Genomic DNA, 14,700 nt, shown 5'->3' with positions numbered 1-14,700 from the left:
GACCTCTACTTCCGGTCAAAACTGGAAGTGGCCCTCTAATTCAAAATTGGCAAAAGTTATCAAGTTACTTTCAATAATGTTAGTGCCTGGCAAGGGTTGGCAGTTAAAAAAATATCAATGACTTCACATAGTGCAACAGCGACAGGTTGAAAATTTGATTAAACCCGAAGAAACCACACGTCCAGACATGCACTATTTTTGGCAATATGTTTGCTGCCACCATCGGTAAGGGCGCTCGTGTTTGGGGAAGCCCTTATGTTGCGTGGTAATTTTTCGCAGCGAATTTCATTTTTTCTCAAATACAAGATGGGTGTAAAAATCTAGGAATATGGTAAGGTACTAATGGTCTTTTAAATGTAGATTGCTGAAGGGGGGTATTTTGTATTGTCTTTAAGAATCGTGGCGGCGCGGTAAACCGGTAGTTTACAAGCAGCAGTCTTCTTTAGACATAAATCAATAGTTACAAATTGACACTAGTCGCAACCCCAAATTAGAAAAAAATACAACACACCTCTTGCTTGTTCTGTACTGTGGTTGGCTGTAACGTGGGATGAACTATAGTCTAATGATCGCGCGCGTGTGTTGCGGGAACTAGTTCCCGAGTGGGCACTAGTCTTTGAAAATAGTGCCTGATTACAGCACCCTCTCTTGACTTGAACCATGAACAGCAACTTCCTTTATTTTACAGATTTCTGTTCTTACACCGAGCTGTGTTATAAAACACATATTGACTGGCATAATTCGGTAACTAGTGTACGTCTATTCCCCCTCGGGCCTGTTAGTGACCAGAAGAGGGGCCTAATTCCCTTGGTCTTCAACCTCATGAAACAGGTTCCCCTTCTGGTCAAGAGCAATTCAGTCTTTTTCTCAGTAAAAAGGCACCTCTATGACTCATGAGGGAAATTAGTTTCTGAACTGGAACATTATAAAGTGCACTAAGGCAATGGAACCAAACCTAACCGAGGTCTTCGCTCCTCTCACACAAACCTTCTCTGAGTACCCCTCTCTCATCACTCCTAGGAATCACGGAGTCTGGTCCTTCCCATAGAACTCACTCTCCATCAAACTCAGAAAGGAAACTTCCTTCAACATGTTCAAGAACCAACTCAAAAGCCACCTTTTCACACAAGCTGCTTCTCCTTCTGTTTATTTTGTTTAATTAGTTCCTTCAGTTGTTAGCTTTGTCAGGGTTCCTTTGCCAGGAGTGTCACTTGTGACAGACATGGCGCATTACAAGTTTCCTTTATTATTATTTGTTAAAATCAAAAGGGGCTTGTAGGTGATGGTCTCTATTGAGAATTATTACAAGCGTGTGATTTTAAAGGCAGTGGACACTTGGTAATTACTCAAAATAATTCTTATCATAAAACCTTTCTTGGTGACGAGTAATGGGGAGCGGTTGATAGTATAAAACATTGTGAGAAACGGCTCCCTCTGAAGTGCCATAGTTTTCGAGAAAGAAGTAATTTTCCACGAATTTGATTTCGAGACCTCAGATTTAGAACTTGAGGTCTCGAAATCAACCATCTAAACGCACACAACTTCATGTTACAATGGTGTTTTTTTCTTTCATTATTATCTCGCAAGTTTGTTATTTTATTCATATGTTGAGATAAACCAACTGTGAAGGCTAGTCTTTGACAGTTACCAATAGTGTCCACTGCCTTTTAAGGCGCATCGAAAGGGTGGTTTGTGTTCCTCACAAATAATTTTGGAGATATTTTGTCCTCAATGTTTTTGTGCGGGTGCTACATTTTTTAACATGCTCATTTGGTGTTTTGAGAATTTAGATGGGCGGGTACGCTCGTCCAAAAACGCTTGAGGAGAACTTTGCACTTAGTCTGTTCTTGTTTATATTTTTAAGAAACTGCTCAAATGTAATGTCATTCACAAGTGTAATAATGTTAATTTAATGTAACTGTCTTGAGCGCCTTTGTAAATTTGTTGTTGATTTTGGCGCTATGTCTTCTGATTGATTGAGTGCTTGTACACTGTTTTTGCTCCATGGTTTTACCCACACACATCACATGAATGATATCTGTGCACTGTCAGCAGACTGTACAGGGAGGTTAATCCAAAGTCATGCTTGACAAATAATGCTTACAATTATTAGGCTAATCCAAAATCCACACTCAGGGCCTGGGGTGGCTTGCATAAAAAAAAACAAATGTAAAGAGCTGTTTTGCTTGATCCTGAAAGACCTAGAAAGTCACTGATGCGTGGTGGGTGCTTATTCATACGTAGGAATCCTTAGTAATATCCATGGTTGAGCGTACAAGGGGAATGGCCTGGACCATTGATGTACCGAAGTAGGGGGTCTATCCTAGAAATAGGAACAGGGCACAGAATTTACACTAAACTGCTTTGAACACTAGCCTATTTGACCGTTCAACATAACCTAACTACTGTACACCAGCCTGTAATATGATGTTATGTGTATGCAAAGTACACAGTCATCCCTCCCTACTATTTGACCATTCAATATCACACAACTATTTCATCCTGTAGATATAATGTGAACGACCTTTTAGTACACAGTCAAACTTCCTACTGTTTGACCATTCAATATCATAAAATAGCACTATAAAATCTTACTATAGAAAAAAAACATCAATGTAGAACATAGTCAACCCTCCTACTGTCTGACCATTATTTGAACAGAAAATTAACACTGTATCACAGGCCTACAGCCAGTGTTTTTAGTGTCTGGCCAGTAGTGTTAACTCAGCATTGGATAATTCTGACTGTTCTTGTTTTTCAGTTCATGTTTGTTTTGAAGAAAAGTGAAGATGCCCCAATGTTCAGTTTGAGTCTGATAGGCTACCTATATTACGTACGTAGTGTCTTTCAATTCAATTAAAGACAGACCTTTCCATGCTGTAATTTTTTTCCCATGACAGTGAAGGCATTCCGTTCAATTCAATGCACAGTAACCACACAAGTGTACACAGATGTAAACTATGTGTACATTGGAAATTACCTTGACCACACTACAAAAAAAAAGTTTCCGTCACTCAATAAATTCTTGGCCGAACCCTTAGAATCACAATAGACAGGTTTCTGTTTCATGTTTCAGTCTTGTTTGGTTAACTCATCTCACTTTACCCTTTATTTGGTTACTGAGCTCTCCGCCTCCTTTCACAAACAACAGAAAGACAAATATTTGTTCGAGTTTTAAACAAGGTGGAAACCCTTGCTCTATGGTAAAACGAACAACTGTTAAGTGTTCACGACAACATGCGTATAAGTGTGCTGTTCTTTCATTGAATCTAAAATGTGCCAGTGTTGGCACAGACAGTGGGTGGTGTGCTCAACCATAGGGTGGAATGTGAAACCAACAAAAATTCTTTGTAGAGAAACAAAAAATGTATCCAGTGTTTTTGCGAGTAGATACAAACGTACATGTGTAGGTACGGTAGTGATGGATTGAAAGTCAGGTCGTGGGTTGACCTGAACTCCACAGGTCATTTTTGTTTAGGGGTCGTCCAAAGTTTTTACATTTTCAAGGTCATTCAAAGAGTGTGGGGGTGTCTGAATTGGGTAGGACATTTACATGCAATGTTAAGATTTGTTCAGGAAAACTGCAAACACGGGTGCTTGCTGTGTGAACCAGAAACACACGGGTTAACCCCAGTTCTCCCACGGACGATAAGTATTACGTGTTCTTTTTATAGTGCACTACCAATCCTGCTATACATGTACGTACATGTAGTACACAGGACCTACAGCTTAATGTCCCACCTGGTAGGACACAGCCATTATGATATAAATGTATCTTCCTCAAGGATACAAGTGTCATTACCGGGACTTGAACCCACACACAGCTAATCAGAAATGTCATAGCCTGAGTCCAGTGCTCTGTAAAACCACTCGCCATGACACACCACAGAGCCAATTTTTCATATGGTTTTATTGATAAAAACCCTATGAAACCACATCTGCAGCCAACCAGGCCAGAAACACTGAGGGCAAACACCTTCTCTTACATGTCTTTAATACTAAATCTTTTTAACTCATGCATGGCTTTTACTTTTAGTGTCCAGTCAGAAGAACAAAGCAATTACATTATTAAGTGTCTCACTGTGTTCTCTCTGCTTTGGAGCAAAGACACTACAGTTGTACAGTACATGTAGGTGCTTAGAACATGACCCAATTCAACACTCTTACAACACCAGAGTGTGTACTAGACTCGTAGGCCACAACTAGTGCATTATGACAGCATTACTTGTGTACCTTGACATTTCCAATATGAATCAATTTTAAAAGACTCCTTGCATTATTTCATGAATCGATTTGGTTGATAGAATTCACTGACTGTTCAGCGAGAGTGGTGGTTGTCATTGTTCATGAAGGCGTTATGCACAGTCTGTTTGACGCTGACTTGTAGACACCCTGGTTTGGTGACTTCGGCAGTTGACACTTTCTATTTGCGACAAATTAGGGAGATCGTAGAAATAATGTAGGCTCAGTTGGTAAAGCACTGTCGTGTTAAAGGCAGTGGATACTATTGGTAATTACTCAAAATAATTATTAGCATAAATCCTTACTTGGTAACTAGTAATATGGGGAGGTTGATAGTACAAAACATTGTGACAAACGGCTCCCTCTGAAGTGATGTAGTTTTCGAGAAAGAAGTAATTTTCCACGAATTTGATTTCGAGACCTCAAATTTAGAATTTGAGGTCTCGAAATCAAGCATCTGAAAGCACACAACTTCGTGTGACAAGGGTGTTTTTTCTTTCATAGTTTTCTCGCAAGTTCGACGACCAAATGAGCTCAAATTTTCACAGGTTTGTTGTTTCATGCATATGTTGAGATACTCCAAGTGAGAAGACTGGTCTTTGACAATTACCAATAGTGTCCAGAGTCTTTATTTCGGATGTCGCTGGTTCAAGTCCTTCTCTAATAAAATCTTCTCTGTTGATGTTCTTCCCAATACTAATAAGTTTCTTTAAACCCTTTCCATATCCTCCAGTTAATGGGGGACTTTGGGACGCTAGGTGGCAGCAGACTTACAAGGTAGATTTCCATTGTTTACGTAGTTCTGAGCGTGCGCACATGACCGAGAACAATGAATGTTACCTGGTAAGTCTGCTGCCACCAAGCGTCCAAAAAGTCTCCCATTGTGACGATTTACAAACCGTAGCAAACTCGTTATCTTGTTCAGTCTTTGCGTACCAATGCATCGTACGTATTTTAATACTTAACATGTTAAAGTGAACCAGCATTACCGAGCTATTAATATAATTGTGCTGTATGTATGGTCTGTTATGTCCTTCAATGCAGAAAAAGAAAATTAACTTCTTGAACCTTCTGTCATCTTTGTTGGAATTCTTGGACCTTTTTTGTCTAACCATACATCATGAACATTCCGCAATGTTGTTCAAACACATCTAAAAGGGTCAGAGGGGAAAAGTCTAAATGCACACTGTGTGTAATCCACACTGCTCCACACTCAACCACGCAGTTTATGTTACACATTAGAAGCCCCCCCCCCTCTCACTTTGGAGTAGAATAAACATTGTTAACATGGAATATGTATTTCCGTGACTGAGCAGACGGCTGAACACTATTAGTGTTTTTTTTTTAGCTCAAGGCCAGGGGCTCTCTGACTGTGTAGGTCAGACACAAATTCAGAATAAGCCCCTCGCTGCATGAGAAATTATCTTTCTACTTTAGTCTGATTTCCGATTCGTTTGTAAGACTGATCTTTCACAGAAGCAACGAATGCGATTGCCTCCATGCCCCCTGCCCCCTGATTATTGCCATGGTGCAGTTGAAATGATCTGTAGAAATTTATAATTTCCTCAAAGGGCATTATAGGGTGCCCTTAGGAGAAAATGCCTTGGTGCCCTTGCCCTTAACTAAAACAAAAGGCCTGTTTTTGACTTTGGAAAACAATCGGAAAAGTGGTGATAAATTACCCAGAAATGTCCATTAAGGCAAATTATCCCTTTTTTGTGGAACCGTCGCTTGTTTTATGTAGCTTGTATTCGGTGAAACTACGAAGTGAATATTTTCATTTCAAAAGTTGTTCTCGTCTTTTAGATATTGCCCAAAAATTTGGATCCAATGTCCACTCATGAAGTATATCCCTAGTAAAACTATAAAAGAACCCAGTATTATAATACAAATAAAGAATGATTGTTAATATAACAAGTTGTCAGCCCTCGTGTAAACAAAAAATTTAACCAAATAGGAATGCCTGATAGCTACATATACAAATATGAAACTTAATAATAATGATATATCTTTTTTATTTATGCAAACGAAATTTGCTGCTTTAAATTCATTCATTCAGTCGACTGAAATACACAGTATAATTGAATTTCTATTGTCATTCTTCCGGCAGAAATTACTTACTCTGTACTTTGATTTCAGCAAATGATAATAAGATTTATTGTTTCCATCCTCCTACCACACAGGTTCCTTCATCAAGTCCCAGTCATGAAAAGCTTGCGCCGAGATTGGTAACCCATGGCAACAACAACGACAAGTAGACCACGCATCATCACGACCCAACTGAAGTGACGAACGGGACAACTCATGCAGAAAGCCCCAACGGAACGTTTCGTCGACTCATCCGGATAGTGCCCTTGTATTGTGTCTCTCCCCCCCCCAACTCCGCAGTGTCAAGACCTTGACTTTGACTTCAAGTGTTGACAGACAATTTGGTGCTGCGACTCGCCGTCTTATCGCAGCGACGTGTTTTAGAATTTGACAAGATGAAGGAAGAGGATGTAGAAATAGCCATCAAGGTAAGCAGGGTGTAACTTGAAACTAAATCTTTAGAGAATAATATTATCAAAAGACCCAAAATAATTACCTGTGACAATTTAATAGATAATATTTTCTTCAACATACACAGAATTCTCATGCAACTGCATTGACTACATTGACTACATTTTGGAATTACCACACTTAGGACCACCATCTTGTCCTGTCTTGAGTTTAAAGGCGCATTACTGAAATCACTGGCCTTGATGGTCCAGTGTAAAAAAAATTGAGTCCTGCGCAAAATGCAGCCAAAATCTGATGTGTAAGAGTGTGTCTATGCCTACATCACTTTATAAGAATGACCAAATAAATAATTGCACCTATTTTATGTACATCCAGTATAAAGATGGTCACGGTGAAAAAAAATCAGAATTGAGTACATTGGAGTAGGCCTAAAGCAATTGTTTAAAGCTATGCAACCAACTTATCTTGTTTACCCCTTGCTTTTTTTGTGTGCCTTCTGACTCTCTCTCTCTCTCTCTCTATGTATTTCCACTTAATTCATGGGTGTTGTGTTGTGTTGTCATTTAGCCTTTGAGAAAGACCCTGCTACTGTTTTTGCAAGTTTTCTTAACGTGTGTTATTTTTGTCTCCTGCTTTAGGTGGTGATTGTTGGCAATGGAGCTGTAGGGAAGTCCAGTATGATCCAACGATACTGCAAAGGGATCTTCACCAAAGACTACAAAAAGACGATCGGAGTAGACTTCCTGGAGAGACAGATACAGTGAGTTTATAATAATAATAATAATAATAATATAGACCGTCTTCTCACATGTCTCACATTACACAGGTAAGTCCAATGTGCTGTACAAAGTCATTTGAGAACCAAGAAATAAAATTAGTCAGAGTATTAGTGTTGAGAAGACGTTTCAATTGATCCAGAGTTTGTGGGTCTTTGATTTCGGGGGAGTTTGTATAAGAGTGGGAGAAGACGTCGAAAAGGCTTGTTGGTCGTATGACTTAGTCAATGTCGATGAAGTTGAGATTGTGATTGGGAGCGGAGTTTTTCTTGAAGGCTTGTTTTTGTGAATAATTTCTTGCACATACTGTACATGTATGTTGGTGTAGACTTTGCCTCTAGCTTTTTAATGGTTTTGGTGGTTTTTGCTAGAATAATAGCGTTGTGTGTCGTGGCAGAGCGGTCTAGTTCATGGAACATAATTTCTTGTGTTGTCTATAGCATAATGTGGGTTCAGGCCTGTGTGCCTCGTTTTATAAGGGCAAGGGCACCAAGGCATTTTCTCCTCGGTAAAGAGCACCCAATCAGGAAAATTTTAAATTCCTACCATTTCAAGGGCACCAAGGCAATGACTAGGGGGCATGGAGGCAATCGCCTCCCGAAACATCAGGCCTGTGGGTTGGATTCATGTTGGGCGCTGTATAAACCATGCATAGATTATTTATTGTAGACCTGCTGTACTCAAATTTGATCACCTCACACGTCACAAAGTGATACAAACCATTTGCCCTGTGGAGAAACCAACCTGTCATGCTTGTACATAGATGTAGGCCAATGCATAATCTTCAAGTCACCCACATTCACATTTCCCAAGGTTATTTGCTCTTGAAGGCTTGAATAAAATGGAATCTGGATTCTGTATGTGTCTCACAGTCATTGAGTTAGCTGGCACTCGGCAGTCAACAGCAAACTGCTCTGTTATTGATCTAGAGTGGGTAACATTAAAGGAACACGTTGCCTTGGATCGGTCGAGTTGGTCTTTGAAAAGCGTTTGTAACCGTTTTTTATAAAATGCATATGGGTAGAAAGATGTTGTAAAAGTAGAATACAGTGATCCACACAAACATGCCTCGAAATTGCGTGGTTTTCCTTTTACCTCGTCGACTAACACGTCGGCCATTTATGGGGGTCAAAATTTTGACTCCCATAAATGGCCGACCATGTTAGTTCACACAGTAGAAGGAAAACCACGCAATTTTGAGGCAAACTTGTGTGGATCATTGTATTCTACTTTTAAAACATCTTTCCAACCATATGCATTTTATAAAAAACGGTTACAAACGCTTTTGTTTTGACCAACTCGTCCGATCCAAGGCAACGTGTTCCTTTAAAGCGTGTGCGCACAAAATTGCCAAACTTTCGCAACCTGGGGCTAGGTCTCCAATGTTCTCTTAGCATTAGAGTAATGGTTTGCTTGTAATACCATGAGTGATGTACAATACATGTACGTGGTATACAACTAGCTGGTCGTTGACAATGTACATTGTATGGCTCACCTTTTTTATTTCCCAATGAGGCAAAAATTATTTAATTACAGCGAAATAAATTTGTCAATAGCCTGATAGCGGAAATAATTTGTGAATAGGCCGGTGATATTTCAAAGGAATTGTGAAGAATCATTGACAGACATTCTTCATGCAGCCTTGCAGAAATGCAGGTTACATATCCAGGTACATGTAGATTCAGACAGTATGGCTGGGTCCAGACTAACAATCGGGGCTTAATTGCATGGCTTTGGTTACTGTTAGGAAAGCAATCCGCGCTTACCGAAGTAGGGAACTCTGCACTTACATCAAGTGTATTCTACTGGTTAACAAGAATTGTTTTGCTGGTGCGCGTGTGTACTCCACATAAAATACACTCTTGGCTTCCACATCTAGCGCAGAATTTTGATGCTTGCACACTAAGCGGAGAATGGTGACCGTAAGCGCAGAATTCGCAGTAAGCAGAGCCATGAAATTGGGCCCAGTTACAGTACGTTAGGAGATGCAGTTACAGTACGTTAGGAGATGCAGTTACAGTACGTTAGGAGATGCAGTTACAGTACGTTAGGAGATGCAGTTACAGTACGTTAGGAGATGCAGTTACAGTACGTTAGGAGATGCAGTTACAGTACGTTAGGAGATGCAGTTACAGTACGTTAGGAGATGCAGTTACAGTACGTTAGGAGATGCAGTTACAGTACGTTAGGAGATGCAGTTACTGTACAAGTCTGCTGAGCATTCAAACTTCCCGGACCAAGTTAGTAATAGTTCCTGCTGTAATGAGTTGTAAGTGCTCTTGATTCTGTTTCTTCATGCTTAGTTTAAAGGTACATGTAATATTACACGAGATTGCTAATATAAGCAGGGCTTTTAATTTTAAAACGAAATAAAAACACCAACTCAAAACCTATCAAGGGTCCTTGATATTAAAAGTCACAAAAACCAATAAAATACCATGCAGTTAGATTTTAGAATGCTTCAGACCATGCACAGTAGGGCATTCATTTGAAACCAATAAACACCAACAAGAAAACATTTCAAGGACCTTGTTTTAGTTCAGCGTGATTTTGTTTTGGTCCAGAACGTTAAAGGGATACCCTGTTAAATAATAGTTCTAATGATGATAAAATAAAAGCAGTGTGGTTGAATTATTGAAACTTATGCTAACAGGAACTCAATAATTTATTCAATAATTTATTCATCATACCAAACTGACAGTCCATATGCTCTCACAAACATCACCAACATGTGTTCACATTGAAACAGTCCATGAATATTTTACACAATCATTGAAAATTACTGGGGACTTGGACTTGATACTAGCAACCGGAAATGAAAACGGCAAACTATATTCTTGTCTAGGTTGATCGTTTCTCCAATTACCAAATGTAGATTGGTCGGTTTGAATTATGAGACCAAACTTCCTCCAAGCTGATCAAGAGGATTTCAAAAATGAATCTAGCCGCAATCATGAATAATATATTTGGTCCAGTAAAAGATACGGGCCACTTCGTCGACCGTCGTAGTCTAGAAAAGTGTAAGCCCTGCTCCTGGCATTGGAAGGGAATGTTGTGCGGTAATCACTCTTAAAATTCATAGCAATAAATACTTCATGTACTTGGTTAGAAGTGCAGTCATTTTTCAATACGAGTATAAAGCATTTTTGAGAATCATTTCATTTTGAAGTAACGTGGTTGTAGAAAAAGATATCAGTTTTTTTGCCCCAAAAATTTGAATCTGAGAAGCGTTACGGTCAGTAATGTTGCTCAGATTGTGTTTTCTTATTAGAGATTATTTTCCTGGGTTTACACGATTTTTTCGTCAATATCTCAAAAACGCAACCTCGCAAGTTTTCATGGTCATTAATTTTGAAATAATTACCAAAGGTATACCCACTTTAATAATGAAGATTTTAGATTACCATTATTTTATCAGATGTCATTTCCCGTGACACAAATTGCTTTTTTTAATTGAGGAAGTTGTTGTTTCATGAAAGTAATATCCTCCGGGGAAAAAAATTCCCCCTAAATTACCGGACTTTGACTGATTAAAATGCATCTGATATGCTACATGTTGGTTTGGCAAAAGGTTCAGTGACTAATAAGGGACTTTACGTAGTGCTACATTGCTACATTGTGTATCTTGCCTTGCCTTCCACCTCTAGGACCCCGGTTTGAATCACGCTAAAGGGCACCAAGGCATTTTCTCCTTGGTAAATAAAGGGCACCATACAAATGTATGGGAAGATTGCAAATAACCGGGGGGGGGGGGGGGGGGGGGGGGCATGGAGGCAATCGCCTTCATTGCCTTAAGTGAAGTATCGGGCCTGCATTAAATTTGCAGTGGGGATAAATTTGTTTTTATCCATACACTGTTACTTGTAAAGCACTGTATAAAAAATGTGTATTAGTTGCTGGGCACCTCTGAACAACAGTGTTTTACTGAGAGGTTTCCCCAGGGTAAAGTAAAGAAGAAATAAATAAAAGAAGATAGGGGGGCCTATACTTGGTACTTCATCCGATTTCTCCGAACAGAATCCACATGTACATGTAGGCATTTTCTTGGCCGGGATTTGAACCCTTGACATTTACCATTCAAGAGCAAATGTTCCTCCAGCATCTAAAACTGAAACTTCCTTCATTGTCTCCTCTCCATTGGGTTCTTGGCTAGTACAGTGATTAAGTTCCCTGTCTGACTGCGTGGGTTCTCTCTAGAATATTTCTCCTGGGTTTTCCTCCAGCATCTAAAACTAAAACTTACTTCCTTAGGTCTTCTCTCCATTGGGTTCTAGTTAGTTCAGTGGTTAGGTTCACTTTCTAATTGAGTCCTGGGCTTCACAACCAGGGCCCAATTTCATAGAGCTGCTTAAGCACAAAAATTTGCTTAAGCAAAAAATTCATTGCTTAGTAAAATCAGATTACCGACCAAGACTCCACTCAATTGTTATGCTAAGTAAACAACAGCTTAATACTAGTCATAAGCAATGTATATGGCAGGAAACTTTTGCCAGTAACATGTGTAAAATAAGCGAGCTATTTTCGTGCTTAAGCAAAATATTTGCTTAAGCAGCTCTATGAAATTGGCCCCAGACTTCAAAATGAAAGGAAATGAACGAAAATGTAGACAGGGAAGTCTAAAATTAATACTTCAATTAGATTCCTGTTTTAATAATCCTGGCTGTAAGTTTAAAGGCACTGGACATGTTTGGTAATTGTCAAAGACCAGGATTTTGCAAGAGAAAGATGAAAGAAAAAATACCCTTGTTGCACGCTTTCAAGTGTGGTTTCAGATGTCTAATAAAAGGTTTCGAGTCTGAAGTCTTTTAATATTTGAGTGAGAAATTACCTCTTGCTCAAAAACTAAGTTACTTCAGAGGGGGCCGTTTCTCACACTGTTTTGTACGTACTATCAACAGCTTTTTATGCTCACCATTATTTTGAGTACTTATAAATAGTGTCCTGTGCCTTTAAGTCTCCAATTAAAAGACATGGGGATGAAGGTTTTCTATCGTCATGGTTATCACGAGAAGCAGAGCTAATCAACTTGCTGTGCCTGTAATTTGTTTTATCTGTCATGTCTGTCAGGCTTCACTCTGGAAATAGAAAATCCAGTGTTTGATTGAAAGACTATATTTAAAGTAGACATACAACTTGCACGACAGCCGGCGGAAAATTGCCTCATACTACGAGTGGTAGTGGTTTATGTTGACCCATACTTTTATCAGAATCAGGGGAAAAAACTATTGTTTTACATCATTATCAACAGAGGAAAAAATATCCAAACAGCTTTTGTTTGTTTGTCTTTTGGTTGGAGTGTTTGTTTGTTTGTTTGTTTGTTTGTTTGGATATGTGCGCATTACAAGTCTTAATTATTACACTTAACCCTTGTTTTTCAAATAATGAAGTATGATTTGTTTCTCACAAACATCATATTATCTTGGATTGTTTTACAGAATAAAAGAAGAAGACGTAAGGTTAATGTTATGGGATACAGCAGGACAGGAGGAATTTGACGCCATTACTAAGTCCTACTACAGAGGTGAGAAAATAACATGTCTTTTTAGGCTAAGAATTTCTTGCATTATCGGTGCTCTGCATTGGTTTTGTTGTTTTTGGATTCTCCATTTGTGTGGTTTCATCGTAAATATGAAACCGATGATTACGCAATCAGGTCTTTTAAAACCAACAGACCAAAGATAAACACCAAACATGCTTCGGCCAAACTTAAAAAAATTGTGGGTCCAGAAGCCCCCCCTCATCATCATTCGACAAAGACTTGCGTCCATGGCCACCTTGTCCTCGAATTGTAATGGGGGCGTATTCCTGTAGTCGCCGCCATCACCTGTTCTCTGTCAACCACTGCTCTCCTACGCTTCTACAACTCCACTTTGTCACATATTCTATCCAGCGCAGCTAAGGGGCGACCTCTGCCTCGAATTGGAAAGCTCTCCAGTTTTGAAAAATCCGGGGGACATACAACCCTGTTAGCTGATGTTCCTAGAAACAATTTGTTGCCAATAATGTCTCATCTTTTTCCCCTAGGTGCCCAAGCTGGCGTAGTGGTCTTCTCAACTGTAGACCGAGCATCGTTTGAAGCCATCGAGAAATGGAAACGGAAAGTAGAAGACGAGGTTGATAACATACCACTGGTGCTTGTACAAAACAAAATAGACCTTGTAGATGAAGCTGTCATAGCCCCGTGAGTTAACCCTCCTACTGTTTAACCCTTTAATACCATCCAACTATGCCCGTCTAGGGGATGACAAAAGCTAAGCTATACAGATAAAGTTGCCACTGCCAGGACATCAGGGTGCTTCCAACTGCAACTGATCTCCCTAACTTAACAGAATGAGGGAAAGAGAGATTTATTATTTGATGATCTATTGAACTTTTTATTAAAATGCAAGTCTGGGCCCAATTTCATAAAGCTGTTAGGCGGAAAATATTGCTTGACAAATTTCTTTGCTAAGCAAAAATTGATTGGTGCACCAGTCACAACAATGTGAATGTAATGTAACTTTGGCTGGTAACCTATTTCTGTTAAGCAATACTTTTCTGTGCTTAGCAAGTATTTGTGCTTACAAGGCTTATAAAATTGTTCCCTGGTGTTATCTTTCTTGCTAAGTTTCTTTCTGCGTTTTTCTCTACCAGTGAGGAAGCAGAAGCGTTAGCGAAGAGGCTGAAACTACGATTCTACCGAGCATCGGTCAAAGAGAACCTCAACGTTGACGAAGTATTCCTCTACCTCACCGATAAGTATATGCAAAAGTTACAATCACAAGAAGCTGAAGACAATGCCACGACTAACCCAAAGATTGGTACGTCACGTTAATAATAATAATAATAATAATAATAATAATAATAATAATTTGGGGGGCTAATCATCCTTACTCGCAGCTAAGAGCTGAATTGCAAAGGACGCGGCTACAACGTGTTCGAGAAGCAGGCATGCAAGCCACATCAACCCATTATGACCACGGAGCACAGCCAAGATCGAAAGTGATTGATTTTTCCAGAGGGAGGAAAACCAGATGTTCTGGAAAACCCTCGTGGCACAGCAGAGAACCAACGCACAACTCGACTCACATATGGCCCAGTCTGGGAATCGAACCGGGGTCACCTTGGTGAGAGGCGGGTGCTTTACGCACACGCCAATCATGCCACCTTGTTAACTTATCATGTTAAGGCCGATTCACACTGC

General features: G+C 39.6%; 1 protein-coding gene across 2 annotated transcripts in view; it reads left to right on the top strand.

The window, feature by feature from the left end:
- LOC139952180 (ras-related protein Rab-23-like) overlaps positions 1-14,700 on the top strand; it is a 34,223-nt gene that overhangs the window by 13,452 nt on the left and 6,071 nt on the right. For both annotated transcript variants that reach the window (XM_071951209.1, XM_071951208.1), the window contains exons 2-6: positions 6,426-6,758; positions 7,380-7,501; positions 12,953-13,038; positions 13,542-13,698; positions 14,151-14,317. In XM_071951209.1, the coding sequence (XP_071807310.1) occupies positions 6,726-6,758; positions 7,380-7,501; positions 12,953-13,038; positions 13,542-13,698; positions 14,151-14,317 (565 nt within the window). In that variant the 5' untranslated portion in view covers positions 6,426-6,725. The remainder of the gene's footprint in view (positions 1-6,425; positions 6,759-7,379; positions 7,502-12,952; positions 13,039-13,541; positions 13,699-14,150; positions 14,318-14,700) is intronic.

The sequence above is a fragment of the Asterias amurensis genome, chromosome 20 (assembly GCF_032118995.1).
Source record: "Asterias amurensis chromosome 20, ASM3211899v1".
Classification (NCBI taxonomy): Eukaryota; Metazoa; Echinodermata; class Asteroidea; order Forcipulatida; family Asteriidae; genus Asterias; species Asterias amurensis.
This window is presented reverse-complemented; position numbering and strand designations above follow the sequence as displayed.